Below are 21,684 nucleotides of genomic sequence, written 5' to 3' on the forward strand. Positions count from 1 at the left end.
TCACTGGTAAATTTGGAAAGAGCAGTTTCAGTTTAGTGAGGTGGAAGCAAGATTACAAAAGGTTGAGTGAGAAAGAGGAGAAGTGAAGGCAGGGAGGGTAAACTGCTTTTCTTAGATGTTTGGCTGAAAAAGGGAAGAGAAATATAGGATAATTTAGGCAGTAGTAGGGCATAATGAAGGAGTTAAAGTATTGAGAGATTTGTGTTCTTTAAAGACAGTAGAAAAGGAATCAGTAGACAGAAAGAGGTCGAGGGTTAGAGAAAGAAAAGGGATAATTGAAGGGACAATTTGCTGAAGAGGATGGGAAAAGATAGGATCAAATGTATATGTAGAGTGGTTGGCCTTAACAAGGAGAAGGAAAGGTCACTTCATTATCAGAGACTGGAGAAAAGGCGAAAGTAGGGGTTGTTGTCAAGGGGGTTCAGACGAAAAAGAGAAGGAAAGAAGAGGAAGCTCCTGGTGAATGGTCTACTTTTTTTTGTAAAATAAGAGTTAAGGTCCTTAGCTGAGAGCATGGGAGAAAGGACAGGAATAGGATGCTTAAATTGAGAAGAGAATGTTTGGAATATATTCGTTTCCATGAAGAACAAGATAGGGAATAAATTAGAGAGAGAAAAAAGGATTGCCTTGCTGCAATGAGGGTCCATTTGAAGTTAGATAACAAAAATGCATAGCATACTCATTTAGCATGGTTGTGTGATTTCCTCAAACTCCATTTAGCAGCATATGAGTAGAAATGAGAGAGGTGGGTGGTGGGAGTAACTCAGTTTGGGTGAAGCAAGGGATTAGCCCAGATAGGGCAATGCGGTGAAGGATTTAAGAGTATTGTGTGTGGTTGAATTGTTTAACTATAGGGTCAAGATTAGGAAGGAAGGAGAATGAGGTTGGAGGAAGATAATGGCCTGGGAAAGTACAGAGGAGATGGATGTTTCTTTTCTAGGTCTTCAGTAGCTGTGGCTACTGAGGAGAGGGGGGCTATGGCTCCAACCTAGAGGCATTCTATCCCTGAATCATATCCCTGGATGATGGCTTTGAGGGTAAGTTGGAAGCAGGGATGGGGTGCTATTATTCTTGAGGCTCTTGGACCTACAGGGTCCTGGGCTGTCTCCACTGGAGTGAAAGGAAGTATTGGTAGTGATGGTGGTTTGACCCTCCTTGCCCATGCCACTTCTTGTCTCTCCTTCAGGTTTTCTTGATGCTTAGTTGATTGGCTTCAGTTGGTTCTTAGCTGGGGTTTAAGAAAGAGTGGATTAGACTGCATTTAGGAAATTGCACAATGTTTTTAATAGTTACAAGCTGCTTCCTAACACAAAATCCTATATTTTTAATACCAGTATTCTCCTAATGATACTTTATGGTTGTGAATCTTGAAAAATCATTATCAGAGTGACCCAAGAGGCAACTGAGAACTACTGGATATACTATTCCAAGGAGATCAAAGAAAGAAAAGTCTTCTATATGCTAAATATTCATAGCAGCACTTTTTTTGGTGGTAAAGAAGTAAAATCAAAGTGAGTGCATTGATTGTGAAATGGATGAACAAACTACAGCATATGAAGGTAACCGAATATTATTACGGCTAAAGAAACAATGAATATAAGAAATTTAGAGAAACATGGGGAAACTTATATAAACTGATACAAGTTAGTGAGAAAGTAATTTATACTTTTCATATTCCTCTCTATATATTAGTGTATATATATACATATATATATACATATATATATATACTAATACACTAATAATTTCATTTTCTCAAGAGCTGCCTCTTCCAGCTTGAACTGATCCATCCAAACTTTACAAGGCTCACAATCCCTGGCATCCTTCTGCCTGCCTACCTGAAGAGAAGCAAATCAAAGACTGTAGAACCTGTTACCATCACAGAACTCTCATCCTATGACCCACTAAGTAATGACTCCCAAGGACTTGAGCAATATTGCTCCCACAGGACTACAGAATTGTATTGTCTTCCATTTGTGGGTTTGTTGTGGCCCTGGAAATGATTGTTTGTAATCCACCTTCCCCCCTCACTTCCCACTTTCGATTTATGTATGTAATCTCTGTCTTCACTTCAGCAAGGTGGAATTCTGAACAGGAGAATTCTGGATTTGCAAATCTGTTCTTCATAATGAAACTAATTAATTAAATGGCTACCTGATTACTGGCACTTTGTCTCTGGCCTGCTGATTGTTCATTCTCAGGTTAGAGACTGGCTCAGTAAAATCCTATTAACATTAGTTAATCAGTAAAGAAACAATGGGGCAGCTAGGTGGTGCAGTGGACAGAGTGCCAGGTCTAGAGTCAGGAAGATTATCTTCCTGAATTAAAATTTGGTCTGAGACACTTATTAGCTGTATGACCCTGGGCAAGTCACTTAACTCTGCTTGCCTCAGTTTCCTCATCTGTAAAATGAGCTGGAGACAGAAATGGCAAAAACACTCCAGTATTTTGGCCAAGAAAACCCCAAATGGGGTCATGAAGAGTTGGACATGACTGAAACAACTCAACAACAACAAAGAACCAATGACCATAGTAATGACTCCATTATCCATTAAAGACAGTGACTACCAGTAAAGAACTAATCCAGTCCAATAAACTTTTATTAAGTGCCTACTATGTACAGGTACTGTGCTAAGCTCTGGGGATACAATTAATAAAAAGAAAGACAGTCCTTGCAGTTAAGGAGCTTACAGTCTAAAGGGGAAGATGCAAAAGGAAGTAGGAAAAGAGGAGGGGAGAGAAAGGGAAGGGAGCGCATCTCATTCTGTGGAGTTGAAACCAAGCAGGGCAGCAGATGCAAAATGGAGAACTAATGGCTAATGAAAACTAATGACTACATCAATGACACACTCCACCCCTACCCCCCTAAAAAGACCAATAAAATGAAAGATGCTGTATAATTATAGTGACCAATCTTGGCCTTGGAAAAGAGATGAGAAAGAGGAACTATGATCGTGTAATGCTGCATATTACTGACAGATGTAGTCAATGTGTTGGCTGGTTTTGCAGAACTACTTTTATTTTTGAATATTTATTTCACTGAGTGATGAAGGGAGGAATGAGAGGATCACAGGTTTAGGGTTGGCAGGGATTTTTGAGATCATTCAGTCTAGTAGGCTCCAATGTAGCCCTCCTGGAGCACCATACTGTGACCCCAAGGAATGTGAGATCAACCAACTAGAGGGTGGTAAGAGGGGTTACATCCCCCCCTCCCTGTCATAATCAATCATAGAACTTATCTTCTACATGACAACATCTAGCCTTCACCCATTTTTGCCTAGTAGTTCACCACTCTACCCTTTTCAGATGACATTAACAAGCTTCTAATCTCCCTGTTATGAACTACATTCCCAGTCTTATTCAAAACAACTGCTGTCTAACCATGCTTTCTTAATCTTCAACTTGTTATGTTGTGGGAGTTTTTTTTGTTTTTTTGTTGTGCCCAAGTTTAAGACTATATCTATTCTTACTGAATTTTATCTTATGAGATTTAGGCCAATATTCTAGCCTGTCAAGTTCCTTTTGGATTCTAACTATCCATCCCTTTGGTGTCATCCACAAATTTGATGAATAAATCACCTGTGCCTTTATCCAAATCAATGATAAAAATGCTAAACAGAAGGAGGCGAAGCACTGATAGATCCCTAGGGTACTCCACTGTAGCTCTAGCCATTTGGACACTGGAACATCAACACCCACTCTTTGAATACAGCCATCAACCAGTTCTGAATCCATCTAACTGTATGAACATTGATTTGCTATCATTCCAAGAACTGTGTGGTGCTTGAAAAAATCACACAACTAAGCTAAATAAGTATACTATGAATTTTTGTTATCTAACTTCAAATGGACCTTCATTGAAGCAAAGCAATCCTTTTTTCTCTCCCTAATTTATTCCTTATCTCACTCCTTATAGAAGCTATTCCAAATATTCTCTTTTCAATTCAAGCATCCCATTCCTGTCCTTTCCCCCATGCTCTCACCTAAGGACCCTAATTCTTATCTTACCAAGAAAACAGAATATTCATCAGGAGCCTCCTCTTCTTTCCTTCTCTTCTTCATCTGAACTCTCTTGACATCAACCCCTACTCTCTCCTTTTCTCCAGTTTCTGATAATGAAGTGACCCTTCTCCTTGTTAAGACCAACTCACTCTACAATCCAGGGCAGTTAGGTGGTTCAGTGGATCAAGCTCTGAGCCTGGAATCAGGAAGACCTGAGTTCAAATACAGTCTCAGACACTTCTTAGCTTATGCCCCTGAGCAAGTCATTTAACCCTGTTTGCCTCAGTTTCCTCATCTGTAAAATGAGCTGGAGAAAGAAATGGCAAAACTACTCCAGTATCTTTGCCAAGAAAACCCCAAATGAGGTCATGAAGAGTCAGACAGGACTGAACAACTACAGTCCAATAGCACTGGCCTCCTTGCTGTTCATCAAACATGACACTCCATCTCCTAACTCTGGACATTTTCACTGGTTTGTCTCTTCTGCCTAGAATGCTCTTGCTCCTTATCTCCATCTCCTGGATTCCATGGCTGCTTCTTTCAGGTACCAGTCGCACCGCCATCACTTCTACAAGAATCCCTGCAGGCACCTACACAAAAATTGACCATGTACTAGGGCATAAAAATTCTCACAATCCAATGCAGAAAGGCAGAAATATTAAATGCACCCTTTTCAGATCATGATGCAATAAAAATTACATGTAATAAAGGACCATGGAAAGATAGTCTAAAAATTAATTGGAAACTAAATAATCTAATCCTAAAGAATGAATGAGTCAAACAACAAATCATAGAAACAATCAATAACTTTATCCAAGAGAATGACAATGATGAGACAACATACCAAAACTTATGGGATGCAGCAAAAGTGGTTCTTATGGGAAGTTGTATATCTCTCAATGCTTACATGAATAAAATAGAGAAAGAAGAGATCAACAAATTGGGTATGCAACTAAAAAAGCTAGAAAAAGAACAAATTCAAAATTCCCCAGTTAAATACCAAATTAGAAATTCTGAAAACCAAAGGAGAGAGTAATAAAATTGAAATTAAGAAAGCTATTGAACTATTAAATAAAACTAAGAGCTGGCTTTATGAAAAAAAAAAAACCAATAAAATAGGTAAACCTTTGGTTAATTTAATTTTAAAAAAAAGAAAGAATTACCAACTTACCAAATTACCAACATCAAAAATGAAAAGAGTGAATTCACTACCAATGAAGAGGAAAAATTACAACAATAATTAGGAGCTATTTTGCCCAACTATGTCAATAAATTTGACAATCTTAGTGAAATGGATGCATATTTACAAAAATATAAATTGCCCAGATTAAGGGATGAGGAAACAAAATACTTACATAACCCCATTTCAGAAAAAGAAATTGAACAAGCCCTCAATGAATTCCTTAAGAAAAAATCTCCAGGATTTACAAGTGAATTCTATCAAACATTTAAAGAATGATTAATTCCAATACTACATAAACTATTTGGGAAAATAGGTGAAGAATGAGTCCTATCAAATTCCTTTTATGTTACAAATATGGTGCTGATACCTAAACCAGGAAGAGCCAAAACAGAGAAAGAAAATTATAGACCAATTTCCCCTAATGAATATAGATGCAAAAATTTATAATAAAATATTAGCAAAGCAATTACAGCAACTAATCTTGAGGATAATACACTATAATCAAGTCGGATTTATAGCAGGAATGCAGGACTGGTTCAATATTAGGAAAACTATCAGCATAATTGATTATATTAACAACAAAACTAACAGAAATCATATGATTATCTCAATAGATGCAGAAAAAGCTTTTGACAAAATACAACATCCATTCCTATTAAAATACTAAAGAGCATAGGAATAAATGGAGTCTTGCTTAAAACAATAGGTAGCCATCTATTTAAAACCATCAGCAAGCATTATATGTAATGGGGATAAGCTAGAAGCATTTCCTATAAGATCGAGGGTGAAACAAGGATGTCCATTATCACCACTGTTATTCAATATTGTACTAGAAATGTTAGCTTTAGCAATAAGAGAAGAAAAAGAAATTGAAGGAATTAGAATAGGCAAAGAAGAAACAAAGCTATTACTCTTTATAGATGATATGTTACTTAGAGAATCCTAGAGAATCAACTAATGAACTAATTGAAATAATGAACAACTTTAGCAAAGTTGCAGGATATAAAATAAACCCACACAAATCATCAGCATTTCTACATATCACTAACAAAGCTCAACAGTAAGAGATAGAGAAATTCCATTTGAAATTACTGTAGACATTATAAAATATTTGGGAATCTACCTGCCAAAACAAAACCAGGAACTATGTGAACACAATTACAAAACACTTTTCACACAAATAAAGTCAGATCTAAATAACTGGAAAAATATCAGTTGCTCATGGGTAGGCTGAGCTAATATAATAAAAATGACAATTCTACCTAAATTAATTTACTTATTCAGTGCCATACCAATCAATCTACCAGAAAATTATTTTATAGAGCTAGAAAAAATGATAACAAAATTCATCTGGAAGAACAAAAGATCCAGAATATCAAGGGAACTAATGAAAAGAAATACAAGGGAAGGTGGCCTAGCTGTAACAGATCTTAATTGTATTATAAAGCAGCAATCATCAAAACTACTTTGTACTGGCTAAGAAACAGAGTGGTGGATCAGTGGACTAGGTTAGGTATGCAATTCACAACAGTCAATGACTATATTAATCTACTATTTGGTAAAATCCAAAGACTCCAGCTTCTGGGATAATTAATCACTATTTAACAAAAACTGCAGGGAAAACTTGAAAATAGTATGGCAGAAACTGGGCATAGACCAACATCTTACACCCTATACCAAGATAAAGTCAAAATGGGTACATGATTTAGATATAAAGACTGATACTATAAGCAAGCTAGGAGAGCAAGGAATAGTTTACCTTTGAGATCTATGGATAAGGGAAGAATTTATGACCAAAAAAAAAAGAGAACATTATAAAATGCAAAATAGATAGTTTTCATTACATTGAATTGGAAGGTTTTTGCACAAAGCCAATACATCCAAGATTAGGAGGGAAGTAGAAAGCTGAGAAAGAATTTTTACAATCAGTGTTTCTGATAAAGGCCTCATTTCTAAAGTATATAGAGAACTGAGTCAGAGCTGTAGGAATACAAGTCATTCCCCAACTGATAAATGATCAAAAGATATGAACAGGCAGTTTTCAGAGGAAGAAATTAAAGCCATCTATAGTCATATGAAAAAATGCTGTAAATCATCATTGATTAGAGCAATGCAAATCAAAACAACTCTGAGGTACCATATCACTCCTATCAGATTGGCTGACATGATAAAATAGGACAATGATAAATGTTGGAAAAGATGTGGGAAAACTGGAACACTAATGCTTTGTTGGTGGAGTTGTGAACTGATCCAACCATTCTGGAGAGCAATTTGGAACTATGCCCAAAGGGCTAAAAAATTGTGCATACCCTTTGACTCAGCAATACCATTTCTAGGTCTGTATCTCAGAGAGATCATAAAATTGGGTAAAGGATCCACATGTACCAAAGCATTTATAGCAGCTCTTTCTGTGGTGGCAAAGAATTGGAAATTGGGGGGATGTCCATCAATTGGAGAAATGCTATAAGAAATGGTGAGCAGGCAGACTTAGAAAAATCTGGAAAGACTTATATGAACTGATACAGAGTGAAATGAGCAGAACCAGGAGAACATTGTATGCAGTAACAGCCAGTCTGAGATGACTGACTTTGACAGACTTAGCTCTTCACAGCAATGTAAGAATCTAAGCCAACTCCAAAAGACTCAGGATGGAAAAAGCTATCCACATCCGGAGAAAGAACTATGGGTCTGAAATGCAGATGGAAGCATACTATTTGCTCTCCTTTTCCTTTGTTGACAATTTTGTTTTATTGCTTCATTCTCCTGGTTTCTCCCATTATTTCTAATTGTCTTTTTACGTAATGACTAATGGGAAAATATGCTTAATATGAATGTATAAGTAGAGCCTCTATAAGATTGCACGCCATCTTGGGAAGGGAAGATTAGAGGGAGGGGGAGAAAATTAAAAACTCAAAATCTTATGGAAATAAATGTTGAAAACTGGAAAAAAAAAAGAATTCTTGCAGGACGCCAATAATTTGAACTCTCGGCTCCGTTTTCCTCCTTTCAGGCTCTCTGCGCATTTTTCTTCTGGGGATCCCTTTCCTGTCCTCCAGAGGGCGCAGACACCCTCCCGGAACGCATGGTGTGCTTCAGACGCGCCCCTTGGTGTCTCCGCCCTTCACAAAGATGGCGGCAGAAGGGCGTTAAACGGCCGCGGCAGCGCGGGGCGGAGACGGTCTCGTGACGGGGGAAGATGGCTGCCTTTCCGTGGTAAGCTGGAAACCCACCTGGGCTGAGCTGTCGGGAGGCTGGAGTGAACGGGTCACCCTCTCGTTCTGCAGGTGTAGGGGGGCGTCTTAAGTTGCTGGGCCCGGCGAAGGCTGGGCTGGGGCGAGGGCGGCCACTGTGGGAGGGGGAACCCTTCCTCTCCCTCTCCCGCTTTGCGGCCGCCACGACAGAGTCCCCCCCACCCCTCTATTGTGCCCACTACTCTCATCCCCGCCCCCACGCCCACCCCCTCGGTGTCCTCCGAGGCTTCGTTCTGGAAGAAACCTGAAAAGATTAACGCCCCCTTTTACAGATGAGGAAAGTGAGGCCCGTGGAGGCTTAGTGACTGGATCAAGGACTCACAGCTAGCTAGAGCCTGAGTTAGGTTTGGCGCCCAGGCCTCCCTCCTCCAAATCGAACCATTTTTCCTTCTGTCATATACGCTGACCCCTGTTCTTCCTTGTCCGGAGGGACACTTTGGGGCAAGGCTTCTTGGATCGGAGCCTCTGGGTTGCCAGGGCTAGCTCCCCTTTTTTTTTTTGGTGACCCTACCCTATTACATTCCCAACTAGGAGGATACCCCTTCACAATGCACCAGAACCACGGAATGTAAGGACCCAGGGAGTAAGGTACTGAGGACGCATTCACACTCAGGACTGGGCTCTAGATTCAAGATTCTTTCCACTACTCAGTGCTTCCTTTCAATTTTTGAATTGGAGCGGTTTTAGAGATATTCTAGTCGAGTGCCTAATTTCTTGGAGAAACAAACGTTAAACCATTTTTTAATAGGCTTTATAGGTTGCCAAGAACACATTTCTAATAGACTAGAACTACACAAAAGGACAACCTATTCTGTTTTTAGACATCCTGGTTATTAGAGAATTAGGGTTTTTTATGGTTTTTTTTTGCTAATTTGTTTATTTTTGCTCGTCGTTGCTTTAAAATCACCCATCTTGTGACTTTTTAAGCTAGTTTGGCCTTCCAGGGCTAAACAAAACGAGACCAATCCCTCTTCCATGTTATAGTCCTTCAAATAGTTGAAGGCAAGTTTTCATGTTTTCTTCAGCCTAAAATCTTCAATATTTCCTCATGTGTTTTGGTTTTTATTATGCTCACCATCTTCACCCTACTTTGGACATAATCCAGTTTGTCAATGTCCCTCTTAAAATGTTGTAAATGAGGGGCAGCTGGGTGGCGCAGTGGATAGAGGATAGGCCCAGGAGGCAGGAGGACCTGAGTTCATCCGGTCTCAGACATATAACATTTACTAGCTGTTTTTGACCCTGGGCAAGTCACTTAACCCCATTGCCTAGCCAAAAAAAAAAATTGTAAATGAAATTGAATACTGTGCCCTTAATGTAGACTTTCCAGTGAAAATATTATTATCCTTATGTAATATACATTACTGTACTTTTGTTACTGGAATGTAAAATTGTATTAGGATTTTTTTTAATACTCATATCTATAGTTGATTTACATGTAACTTGTAATTAACTAAAACCCCTGTCTTCATTTTAAATGATGGTATTTATCTCCAATTAATTTTATCTCCTTTGTTTTAATCTAACTCAGTCTGTAAAGTTCTTTCTGGATCCTCATTTTTTTGTCTAGCACATTAGCTATGCCTACCAGTTGCATGGCATTCAACCATATCTTCTACATCTTAACCAAAACCATGCAGAAGGAGAAAAATGAAAAGAATAGTTTGGCATTGATACATGTATCATCACTTTTTGGGTACCATGAATCAATGAACTATGACTCCACTGAAACATTCTATCAAGCCCACAGAGGGCTAGGTAGGGCTTGGCCTGGGGACACCCATGAGGGTTTGGGATGTTCCTTTTGTCATCACCTGAACACCTACTATGTGCCAGGCACTGTGTTGGCAACTGGGGAGAAGGAGAAAAAAAAATAAACCAGTGATAGCCCCATCCCTCAAAGAGCTTAGGTTCTTAGCCCTGTGCCTGTCACAGAGTAGGCACTTAATAAATGTTGATTGATTGCTTGGCACACAGTAAGCACTAAATAAATGCTTGTTGATTTGTTCTCCTTGGGGTAGGGAAACAAGTACCAATTAGTAATGGCACTATGATTTTTTTTTTAGGGAGTGGCTCTTTTCTTCCAATCAGAAGCCAAGAGGTAGTTTTTCTGACCTTTGTTAGCTCTTGGGGTGCTTTGGGTTAAAAATTCCTGTGACCCTTTGCTTGGGTTAAGTAGCCCATTCCAGTGTTTGTCATATGCAATGACATGTGGGTAAGGAGATTTCTGATCTGGAATATTTTCTCCCTATTTTTTTTTAACCAAACTATACCCTTTGACATATTTTTGTCTGTCATTGGCACACCATCTAGAGAGGTGGACTTGGAGTTAGGAAGACCTGAGTTTGAATCATGCCTCAGATACTTACTAGCGGTGTGACCCTAGGCAAGTCACTTAACTTCTGTTTACCTCAGTTTCCTTATTGCAAAATGAGTATAGTAATAGCACCTGCCTCACAGGATTGTTGTGACAATCAAATGTAAAATGCTTTGCAAACCTTAACATGTTATGTAAATGCTTGCATAATAGCAAGAGCAGATGTACCCTGAGTACTATCTAAATCACAGGTGAAATTCTCATCCATTGTTACCAAAACTTTTCTGTGGTCAAATCATTAGCTCAGATAAATCAGGGAGAATTATAGAAAGATCAGACTCTAAAAAAAGTTTTTTATATATATGCATACACAGAAATGTGTATGTATTTTTTAACAAGAGAATTATTTTATTGTTATTCATATTTATTTTATATTAATTTTACAAGTAAATATAGCTTTATATTTATTTATAGTTATTCCTAAAGCACTGGTTTTACTATGTCACTCCCTGCTCAGTAAACTCCAGTTGCTCCTGATTACCTCTAAGATCCAGTATAAACCCACTTGGCATTTAATGCCCTTCACAATCTGGTTCCAGCATTTATTCCAGGTTTACAGACTACTCACTTTTACTCACTCTAAGGTAGCTGAACTGGCTGCCTTATTGTTTCTTAAACATAGTGTTCCATCTACATGTTTTTGCACAGCCTTTCTCTTATTTAAAATGTACTTCCTCACTGCCTTAGCATTTGAGCTTCCTTCAAAGCTCTGCTCAAACATCAGTTCCTTATATATACTTTTCAGTTACCAACATTTTTTTTTCTCTTTCCCACTTCTGCCCCCACCTACTTTAAAAAAGAGAGAGAAAGACTAAATTCTTATGGGCAGTGTTATGTGGCTATTTTTAAAATAGTCCACAAAAACCCAACAAATCTCAACAGTAACAGTAGGAGGGATGGATAAAAAGGTTTGTCTAAGGAAAAGGTCACTTGAGATATTTTTCTACTAACTATTAGTGTGTGTTAGTAGATTTAAATAACGCAATTTTGAGGAAATAAGAATAAACCATGATAGAGCCTGTGCATCCATAGTTTCTTATAAAAACAGCAATTTAAAATAGGAAGCCAGGTTTTTAACACAAGAGACATTGATAGGTAAGATGTAGTGGCATTTCTTTTTCTTTTATCAGCTGCCTAGCATCCATGCAAACTTTTATATATTCAGCTACCCCATAGAGAGAGCTGTTTAAACTTATGAAAAGCAAGTTAACCTCTGCAATAATAAGAAATGTTTATATTTTCAGCAGTAGAAATACTACATTAGTAGAGCGAAACTGAGAAAACAAGGGAAGACATGACAGCTAATAGTGAAAGCTATAGTGTACAATTCAAGAACAATGTATTTCTCATAGGAGAAATGAGGCAAACACAACCAGCTATATTCCACTTCTGAAAAATCTTTCTCAGAAAAGTAATATTTTGTAAAATACTTTTGGAAGTTTGATCTTAGCTTTTTTTTAAAAAATTATTTTTTCCTAATTCGTGTAAAAACAATTTTTAACATTTACTTTAAAAAATTTTTTTAGTTCCAAATTCTCTCCCTTCCTTCCTCCCTGAGATGGTAAGCAGTCTAATATAGGTTATACATGTGCAATCATGTAAAACATTTCCATTTTAGTCATTTTATGGAAGGAAACTCCAACCAAAAAAAAAAAAAGAAAGAAAGTGAAAAATAGTGTGCCTTGGTCTGTATTCAGTCTCTATCAATTCTTTCTCTGGAGGTGGATAAGCATTTTTTTTTTATCATGTGTCCTCTGGGATTTTCTTAAATCATTATATTGCTGAGAATAGCTAAGTCACTCATGTTGTTCATTGTACAATATTGCTGTTACCGTGTACAATGTTCTTCTGCTTCTGTTCACTTCATTGTTCAGTCGGTTCATATAAGTCCAGGCTTTTCTGAAATCATTCTCTTTTATTTTTATATTGGCTTTTTTTTTTAAAAAGAAGAAACTTAGCTTTTACAACTTTCAGGAGGACACAGAATTTTAAAGACTTGTTGGAAAAAATGTATCCAAGAGAAGGCAACAGTGATTTGGGAAAGTTGTAGCCTCCTCTTGGATACATTTAGAAGATTGCTCTTTTTTTCCTGATGCAAAGTAGTTGTGTTTCATTTTGGACCACAGATTATGTGTAAAATCACTCACCATACAGTACTGCTGTTTTAATATAATGTTTACACAGATGTTGATGATTGTAGAACAAAATATATGAGGGAGGAAAGAACACAAATTCAGCTTTAAGTCAGACATGCCTTTCTGCTTTTATACAGTCTACTTCACAAATTGCTGACTGAATAGTGTATATAGTTCAGTGCTTTAGCTTGGGGTTTTAGGTGGAGAACTGTCTTCAGAGTTAGAGTCAAGAAAGACCTTGGTTCAAGTGCCCCTTTGGTCACACATTTTCTATATGACTCTGGGGGCAAACTCCTTCATCTCTCAGTGATCTTTGGGAACTCTCTGACACTAGAGAAATCACATCGAAGGGCACATTCTGCATTGCTAGAGGATGCTCCTCACCAGGAGTTCTCTGCACTGATGAAATAACAAAGAATACATTCAGTAATTAAAAAGTAATCAAAAGTCAGCCTTTGGGGAAAACTTGTCAGTGGATGTTTCATTGAATTGTTGAATTGATTGGCCAATATGAAACTTTAAAAACTCCAATTTTGTGTGGAGCAATATGCTGAGCCATCAGTTTATTGTTTTCAGTGTATTTCCCTAACCTTGGGGATTATTTTATCATCTGTAAAAAAAAAAATTCTAAAGGCACAATAATCAGTGAATCGATGTTTTCCAAAGTATAATAATGTGTGCTGTATAATGACTACCAAATACTAGCTCACATTTATATAGCATTTTACATCTGTATTATCTCATTTAATCCTCTTAGAGGCAGTGTGACCTTATGGATAGAGAACCTAGCCGGGGAACCAGGAAGACCTGGGTTCCAGTACTACTTTTGAGTTAATAGCTGTGACTCTGGCTAATCACTTGATCTCTTAGTGCCATAGGCAATTCGCTTCCTTATCTATACCAACATGAAAGGGTAGGCACTATTTTTAATCCTCATTTTGCACATGAAGAAACTGAGACCCAGAAGTTTAGTACAGGGTCACACAGCTAGTAAGTCTTTGAGGTGGGATTTGAACCCAGATCTTCTTACTCAAAGTCCACTAGTCAATCTGTCACATCACACTGTCTCTCTTCTACTGAATTACATTCTATTTTTGGCATTTTCTTCTCCCTTGCACTCTGTTACCCAACCTAGCTCTGGTGCCTGCAAGTTCTCATTTTCTAGTTTGAGTTCCAGGTCAAGCAAATGCACTCTGATAAATTAACCAGAGTGCATGGGTTTTTGGCACTCAGGTTCTCATATTTGCTCTTTTTTTTTCCCTGTCACTTTCTTTCTAGCTTGTTCTTAAAGTGATTCAAAAGTGTTTTAGCACTCTTCTGTTCCTTTGACCAGTGCTGGGTTGGCACCTTCTCTTCATTTTAAAGTTGTAAAGAATTGGTAGACAGAGTTTCCTCAGGAGGGAGTTCCCTATACTAGTGACCTTCCCTTTCTTTTCCTATTAAATGTCTTTAGAAATAACATCTAAATGTGCTATGTAAAGGGATTATTCTATGCCCCATTTCATTCAGGAAAATAAATAGTATAATCTCTATGAAATGATGAAGGACACAATGATGACTATGACCTGTCAAAGAATTTGGGTATAAGTGTTTCATACAAAAGCTGATGAATGAACTAGTGAAAAAGATGGTAGATTGAAGGGAGAGGAGAATGGACCACAATAACATTCAAAGGGCTACAGATTTAGGGGGAAAACAATAAATTAGAGATTAAGAAAGCAAAAAGGACATTTTGGTATGCCTGTTGGGTTTTATTCTTTTTCCCTGGCTTGAGGTGTTTCAGGAATCTCCAGTTGTGAAATGCTGGAGCTTATGGCTGAAGATTTTGCTTCTCTTCTGTACTTAGATGAAAAGAAATAGACTTCTTTGTTGGTTTAGATGTTAGCTGAAAGTCAATACGGTCAAGGATTCTGTCAAGGATCCATACCACCTTTCTCTGAATGTAGATAGCATTTTCCATCATGATTCCTTTGGAACTGCCCTGGATCATTGTATTGCTGAGAAGAGCTAAGTCAATCATAGCTGATCATGGCACAATGTTGGTGTTACTGTGTACAATGTTCTTCTGGTTCTGCTCACTTCACTTTGCATCAGTGCATGTAAGTCTTTACAGGCCTGGTGATTCTGTGACTATAGTTAGATTTTAAATTTATGTACAGATTTATACTTGTTTTGACATTTAGCCATTAAGCAAGTATATAATAGTTTCTGATTTTAAAGAAGGCTATTGAGTTGGTAGGAGAGAAGTTCAAAAATAACACATTAAGATTTCCCTGTTGTGAGTCACTTATTTTATTTTTACTTGTTCCCTTCAGAGTATAAATCCACTGAGTAGGAGCTAGGAGTGAATGTATGTGTATGTCTATGTTCCCAATGAAAAAGGAAGACAGTTTAATAGCTTTATTGTCAAGAAGTAGAAATCAAAAATGGTCAAAGGATATGAACAGGCAGTTTTCAAATGAAGAAATCAAAGCTATCAATAGTCATATGAAAAAATGTTCTAAATCACTATTGATTAGAGAAATGCAAATTAAAACAACTCTGAGGCACTATCTCACACCTACCAGATTGGCTAATATGACAGACAGGAAAGAAAAATGATAAAACTTGGAGAGGATGTGGGAAAATTAGGATACTAATGGGTGCTTGATGAAGTTGTGGACTGATCCAGCCATTCTGGAAAGCAATATAGAACTATGTCCGAAGGGTAGTCAAACTGTGCATACCTTCTGATCCAGCAATACCACTACTAGGTCTGTATCCCGAAAAGATCATAAAAAAGGGAAAGGAAATTAAAAAAGTTAAAAAAAAATGCACAAAAATATTTATAGCAGCTCTTTTTGTGGTTGCAAAGAATTGGAAATTGAGGAGATGCTGATCAATTGGGGAATGGCTAAAGAATTGTGCTATAAGAAATGATGAGCAGGTGGATTTTAGAAAAACCTGTAAAGACTTACATGCACTGCTGCAAAGTGAAGTGAGCAGAACCAGGAGAACACTGTACACAGTAACAGCAACATTATGCCATAATCAGCTATGATTGACTTAGCTCTTCTCAACAATACAATCATCCAAGACAGTTCCAAAGGCATCATGATGGAAAATCCTGTCCACATTCAGAGAAAGAACTGATGGAGTCTGAATGCAGATCTAAGTATACTAATTTCACTTTATGTGTGTGTGTGTGTGTGTGTGTGTGTGTGTGTGTGTGTGTGTGTGTGTGTGTTTCCTTTTGGTCTGCTTCTTTTACAGCATGAATCATATGGAAATGTTTTACATGATTGTACATATATAATGCATATCAAATTGCTTATTTATTTTAGGGAGGGGGAGGGAGAAAAATTTGGAATTCAGTTTTAAAAAATGAATGTTAAAATTGTCTTTATATGTAATTGGAAAAAATAAAATACTTTTAAGAAACACTCGGGGGGGAAAAGAAGTAGAAATCAAACCCTGGTTGCTTTAGGACTGTTAGAGTGAACTGCTTTCATTATTTTGACAAAATATTTCTGAGTATTTAACCTGCATTACTTTTTAATCTTATGCCTTTTCTTATTGTTAAAGAAAGTAAATACGTACAGGTTCTGTGTGTTTCCTCCATTTTCATCGTGGAGTCTTAGAGAATGGCATGAGGTACATAGAGGTTAAGTGACTTGCCTGTTGTTACTAAGTATTGGAAGTGATTTTTGAATCTCTGACTTCTGTGCTCCAAGTCCAGCATTCTCTCTACTACACTGTGCTGCCTTATTAAAAGAATGAATCAGATTCAAAAATAAAAGTGCTTATGGAAAAATTTGAGGTTGTGGTTATATGTTTTTGCATCTTATAAGTTACTTAGGAGTTTATCTTTTAATCACTATTAAATACAATGTTTGATATTGTGAAAATTCTCCACAAAAGAGCTTTTTGTTTTACAGTTAAGCCCAGAAGAGTACCTTTCTATTCTTAGAAACCTGCTATAGTTTAAAAAAAATAAACTATCTTTTTTTTTTTAATTTAGGGATGTTACCTAATTTGTGCTATTGTAAGGAATTCATTTGCTGCTCATCTTTCTTTAAACTATTTTTGGTAAATGGAAAATTCATAGGAATAAGGTCATTTGATACTTTAGGGTAGAGAGCTAAAAACCCTGTAAGGTCAGTACTATTTTAGACAAGCTAATAATCAGCTTTTGGGTCATGAAGAGGACATTTCTCTTCTGGCCTCACTTTCCTTATTTGTAAAATGAGGGGATTGAGATAGATGACCTTTAAGGTCTCGTCCAGGTGTAATATCTTGTGATTCTAATTAGCTCATCAAGAAGTGTTTTTTCACATGGGCTTTTATTCACTGCTTCGTTTATGCATACATGTATTTAACAGGCATTCAAGGCAGAGAAACTATAAAACTGAATTTGAATCATGTAGCTTAGAGGCTGTACCCTTGGACTTTGGAGATTATCATCCACTGAAACCTATAACTGTAAGTTTGTTATGCATGATATTCTCATTGACTGAAATTACTGGTTACTATCTTCCTTTATCTTTTCCTGTTTATAACTGGGAGTTGGTCATGTCACTGGCATTTCTGTGTTCTTTTACTTTTATTTTGTTGCCTATGTTGCTGATAACTATTATTTCCTTTCATATTAGTAGAATTAACCTGAACATTTGATTTATTGCAGGAGTGGAGGTAGGATGAATCTAGTTTCTTCTTGCTTTCTCCAGTTAGAAAAGAAAGATCATGGTTAAGGCCTTGTCCCAAGTAAGGAACTTTTTCTGTAGCTGTCTTCAAAAGGGAACCTCACTTACCATTGTTTGTCCCATATGGACATATTACTTTAAAAATATCTGTGAGAATATGATCATAATATGAGATGACTGTGAAGGAAGTAGCTGCTGTAGTATACTCTGGGCAGGGTGTTCATTATTAACGAAAACAGTGTCAGACTTAGAATAAATAAGCTAGTACAACTGAGTCATCTATTCATAAGACAAAATTCTAAAGTCATTTTGTTGTTTGATTAGGAAGAATATTAAAATCTCTTTAAAATTTTCCCATAGGTCACAGAATCAAAGACCAAGAAAATGGGGAGGAAAGGAAGTACTTCTTCTACTTCTTCTTCTTCCTCCAGCTCAATGGTGGACCCCTTGAGCAGTGTTCTTGATGGTACTGATCCACTCTCCATGTTTGCGGCAACAGCAGATCCAGTGACTACCACATCTAATATGGTAATGGAATGTTCTTTTTTTAATCAAGGAAGGAGTTCTTTTATGTTGTCATTTCTCCATTTTTAGGAAATACTTTTATATGAAAAAAGTAATTATTGCCTTAATACCATGTATCAAATCAGAGAAAGTGCTTTTATAAACCTTAAATCGCCATGTAAATTCAACAAGCAAGTCAGCAAGCAGTTATTAAGTACCTGCAATGTACCTGACACTATGCTAAGTGCTTGGGATACAGAGAAAGGTAAAACACAATCCCTTCCCTCCAGGAGCTCATAGTCAAATGGGGAAGACAGTATATGAACAACTGAGTGTATACAAGGTAGGGAGAAGGCAAATTGGAGGTAAGCTCAGAGAGAAAGCACTAGCACTGAGGGGGCCTGGGAAAGACCTTTTGTAGAAAGTGAACCCTTTTCCTCTTTCTTTGATCTCTTTGTCCATTTGCAGTGGAGTTATGTTCACTTTTGTATCCAACATTCATAGTGTGATGGATGGCCAGCCAGTGAAAAGGCACAAAGTGAGGAGATAGAGTGACTTGTTCAGAGAACATGTCACTGTTGCTGGATTGTAGAGCACAGGGAAACTATTACAGTGTAAGAAGATTGGAACAGGTAGGAAGGGGCTTTAAAATCAAAAGATTTTATATTTGATCCTGGTGGTAACAGGGGTTTACAGGATAGGAGTTTACTGAATAGGAGAGAGATATAGTCAGAGCCGAATTTTAGAACAATCTCTTTTGCAGCAGAGGGGAGGATGTTCTAAATAGAGGAGAAACTTGAGGCTGTGAGACAACTGGAAAGTTACTGAAATTGTATGGATGTAAAGGGATGAAGGCTTCAATCAGGGTGGCAGCAGTGTCAGAGGAAGGAAGGGAATATATAGGAGAGGTGTTGTGAAGGTAGAAATAACAGGACTTCATAACGAATTGGATATGGGGCTACTTTCTCTTACAAGAGAGTGAATTGTCAGTAACACCTAGATTGTAAGCCTGTATGACTGGGAAGATTGTGGCACCCTCAACAGTAATAGAAAAGTTAAGAAGAGAGGAGGGTTTTGGAAGAAAGATAAGTCCTGTTTGGGGCATGTCAGGTTTGAGACGTCTATGGGACACCCAGTTGAAGGTGTTCAACAGATAGTTGGAGATGTAAGACAAGAGGTCAGCAGAGAGGTTAGGGCTGGATCTGTGTCTGAGAATTATCTGTATGGAGATTATAATTGAATGGGACGGGGGGGGGGGGGAATGAGATCACTAATCAAGATAGCATAGAGTAAAAAGAGTAGAGGGCCAAGGACAGATTCTTGAGGGACACCCATGGTTTGAGGGTGTGACCTGGATGAAGATCTATTGAAGGAGACTGAGAGCAGAGTAGGAGGAAAATCAGGAGAGAGCAGTGTTATGAAAACTTAGAGAGAAGGGTATATCATTGGCAATTAAAAGACTAAAGGTAATTTTGGAAAAATTAGTTTCAGTTGAATGATGAAGTTGGGAACCAGATCAAAGAGAATTTAGAAGAGAGAAGAAAGTAGAAGTAGAGAGATGATAAAGGAGGCAGTCTTCTGGAGAAAACAGGATGGAATGGGTTATTTGGGCATGTAGAAGTAGGTTAGCTTTGGCGAGAAGGGTAACATCTTCATTTGAGGCAGGTGGAGGAGAGATGTGAGATGAGAACAGGAAATGAGGGAGTTCTCAATGGCCTTAATTTTTCAGTTAAGTATGAGTGAAAGTTCTAAGCTAATGGTATGAGGAAGGGATTATTATAGGAGGTTTGAGAAAAGATGGAAAGGTTTGGAATAGTTACTTTGGTGAGTAGGATAGTGAATCAGTTAGGGTGGTTTAAAAAGATTGCTGCAGTAGGGGCTTAGTTGAGGTTGTGTTATATAAATTTGTAGTGTACCCAATCAAGGTGGTTTCATAAGATTTTTCTCCAGCTCTGTTCAATAGCAGGTGAATAGGAATAGTCTTTTTTTTTTAAAGCTAATTTATTGAAGATTGTAGCAACTTATCACAAGAATAATACAATATGACCAGGTAGGATTTATACCAGGAATACAGGGCTGGTTCAATATTAGGAAAACTATCAGCATAATTGATCATATCAACACCAAAACTAACAGAAACCACATGAGCATCTCAATAGATGCAGAAAAAGCTTTTGACGAAATACAACATTCATTCCTATTAAAAACACTAGAAAGCATAGGAATAAATGGTGTCTTCCTTAAAATAATAAATAGCATCTACCTAAAACTTTTAGCAAGCATCATGTGTAACGGGGACAAGTTGGAAGCATTTCCAGTAAGATTGAAGATGAAACAAGGATGTCCATTATCACCACTGTTATTCAATATTGTACTAGAAATGTTAGCAATAAGAGGAGAAAAAGAAATTGAAGGTATTAGAACAGGCAAAGAAGAAACAAAGCTATCACTCTTTGCAGATGATGATATACTTAGAGAATCCTAGAGAATCAAGTAAAAAACTACTTGAAATAATAAACAACTTTAGCAGAGTTGCAGGCTATAAAATAAACCCACATAAATCATCAGCATTTCTGTGTATTACCAACAAAGCCCAACAGCAAGAGATAGAAAGAGAAATCCCATTTAAACTTACTGTAGACATTATAAAATATTTAGGGGTCTACCTCCTGAAACAAACCCAGGAACTCTATGAACACAATTACAAAACACTTTTCACACAAATAAAGTCAAATCTAAATAATTGGAAAAACATCAATTGCTCGTGGGTAGGCTGAGCTAATGTAATAAAAATGACAATTCTACCTAAGCTAATTTACTTATTCAGTGCCATACCAATCAAATTACCAAAAATTATTTTACAGAATTAGAAAAAATAATAACAAGATTCATTTGGAGGAACAAAAGATCCAGAATATCAAGGGAACTAATGAAAAGAAATGCAGGGGAAAGTGGCCTAGCCATTCCAGATCTTAAATTGTATTATAAAGCAGCAATCATCAAAACTGCTTGGTACTGGCTAAGAAATAGAGTTAAGTATGCAAGACACAGTAGTCAGTGACTATAGTAATCTATTATTTGATAAACCCAAAGACCCCAGCTTCTGGGATAAGGAACCTACTCTTTGAAAAAAACTGCTGGGGGTGCAGCTAGGTGGCACAATGGATAGAGCATCAGCCCTGAAGTCTGTAGGACCTGAGTTCAAATCTGGCCTCAGACCAAACACTTGACACTCACTAGCTGTGTGACCCTGGGCAAGTCACTTAACCCCAATTGCCTAAAAAAAAGAAAAAAGAAAAAAACTGCTGGGAAAACTGGAAAAGAGTATGGCAGAAACTAGGCATAAATCAAAATCTCACACCATATACCAAAATAAAGTCAAAATGGGTTCATGATTTAGATATAAAGGCTGATACTGTAAGCAAACTGGGAGAGCAAGGGATAATCTACCCATTAGATTTATGGAGAACAGAAGAATTCATGAGCAAAGAGGAGATAGAGGACATTAAGAAAGGCAAAATGGATAACTTTGATTCCATTAAGTTGAAAA

General features: G+C 37.3%; 1 protein-coding gene across 2 annotated transcripts in view; it reads left to right on the forward strand.

Moving 5' to 3' along the window:
- Positions 1 to 21,684, forward strand: part of VPS35L (VPS35 endosomal protein sorting factor like) — a 112,180-nt gene that overhangs the window by 5,494 nt on the left and 85,002 nt on the right. For both annotated transcript variants that reach the window (XM_078152870.1, XM_020965262.2), the window contains exons 2-4: positions 8,196 to 8,398; positions 17,310 to 17,409; positions 17,991 to 18,158. In XM_078152870.1, coding sequence (XP_078008996.1) covers positions 8,382 to 8,398; positions 17,310 to 17,409; positions 17,991 to 18,158 — 285 coding nt within the window. In that variant the 5' untranslated portion in view covers positions 8,196 to 8,381. The remainder of the gene's footprint in view (positions 1 to 8,195; positions 8,399 to 17,309; positions 17,410 to 17,990; positions 18,159 to 21,684) is intronic.

This window comes from Phascolarctos cinereus, unplaced genomic scaffold (assembly GCF_003287225.1).
Source record: "Phascolarctos cinereus isolate Bilbo 61053 unplaced genomic scaffold, phaCin_HiC Scaffold_4;HRSCAF=312, whole genome shotgun sequence".
In the NCBI taxonomy this organism is placed as follows: Eukaryota; Metazoa; Chordata; class Mammalia; order Diprotodontia; family Phascolarctidae; genus Phascolarctos; species Phascolarctos cinereus.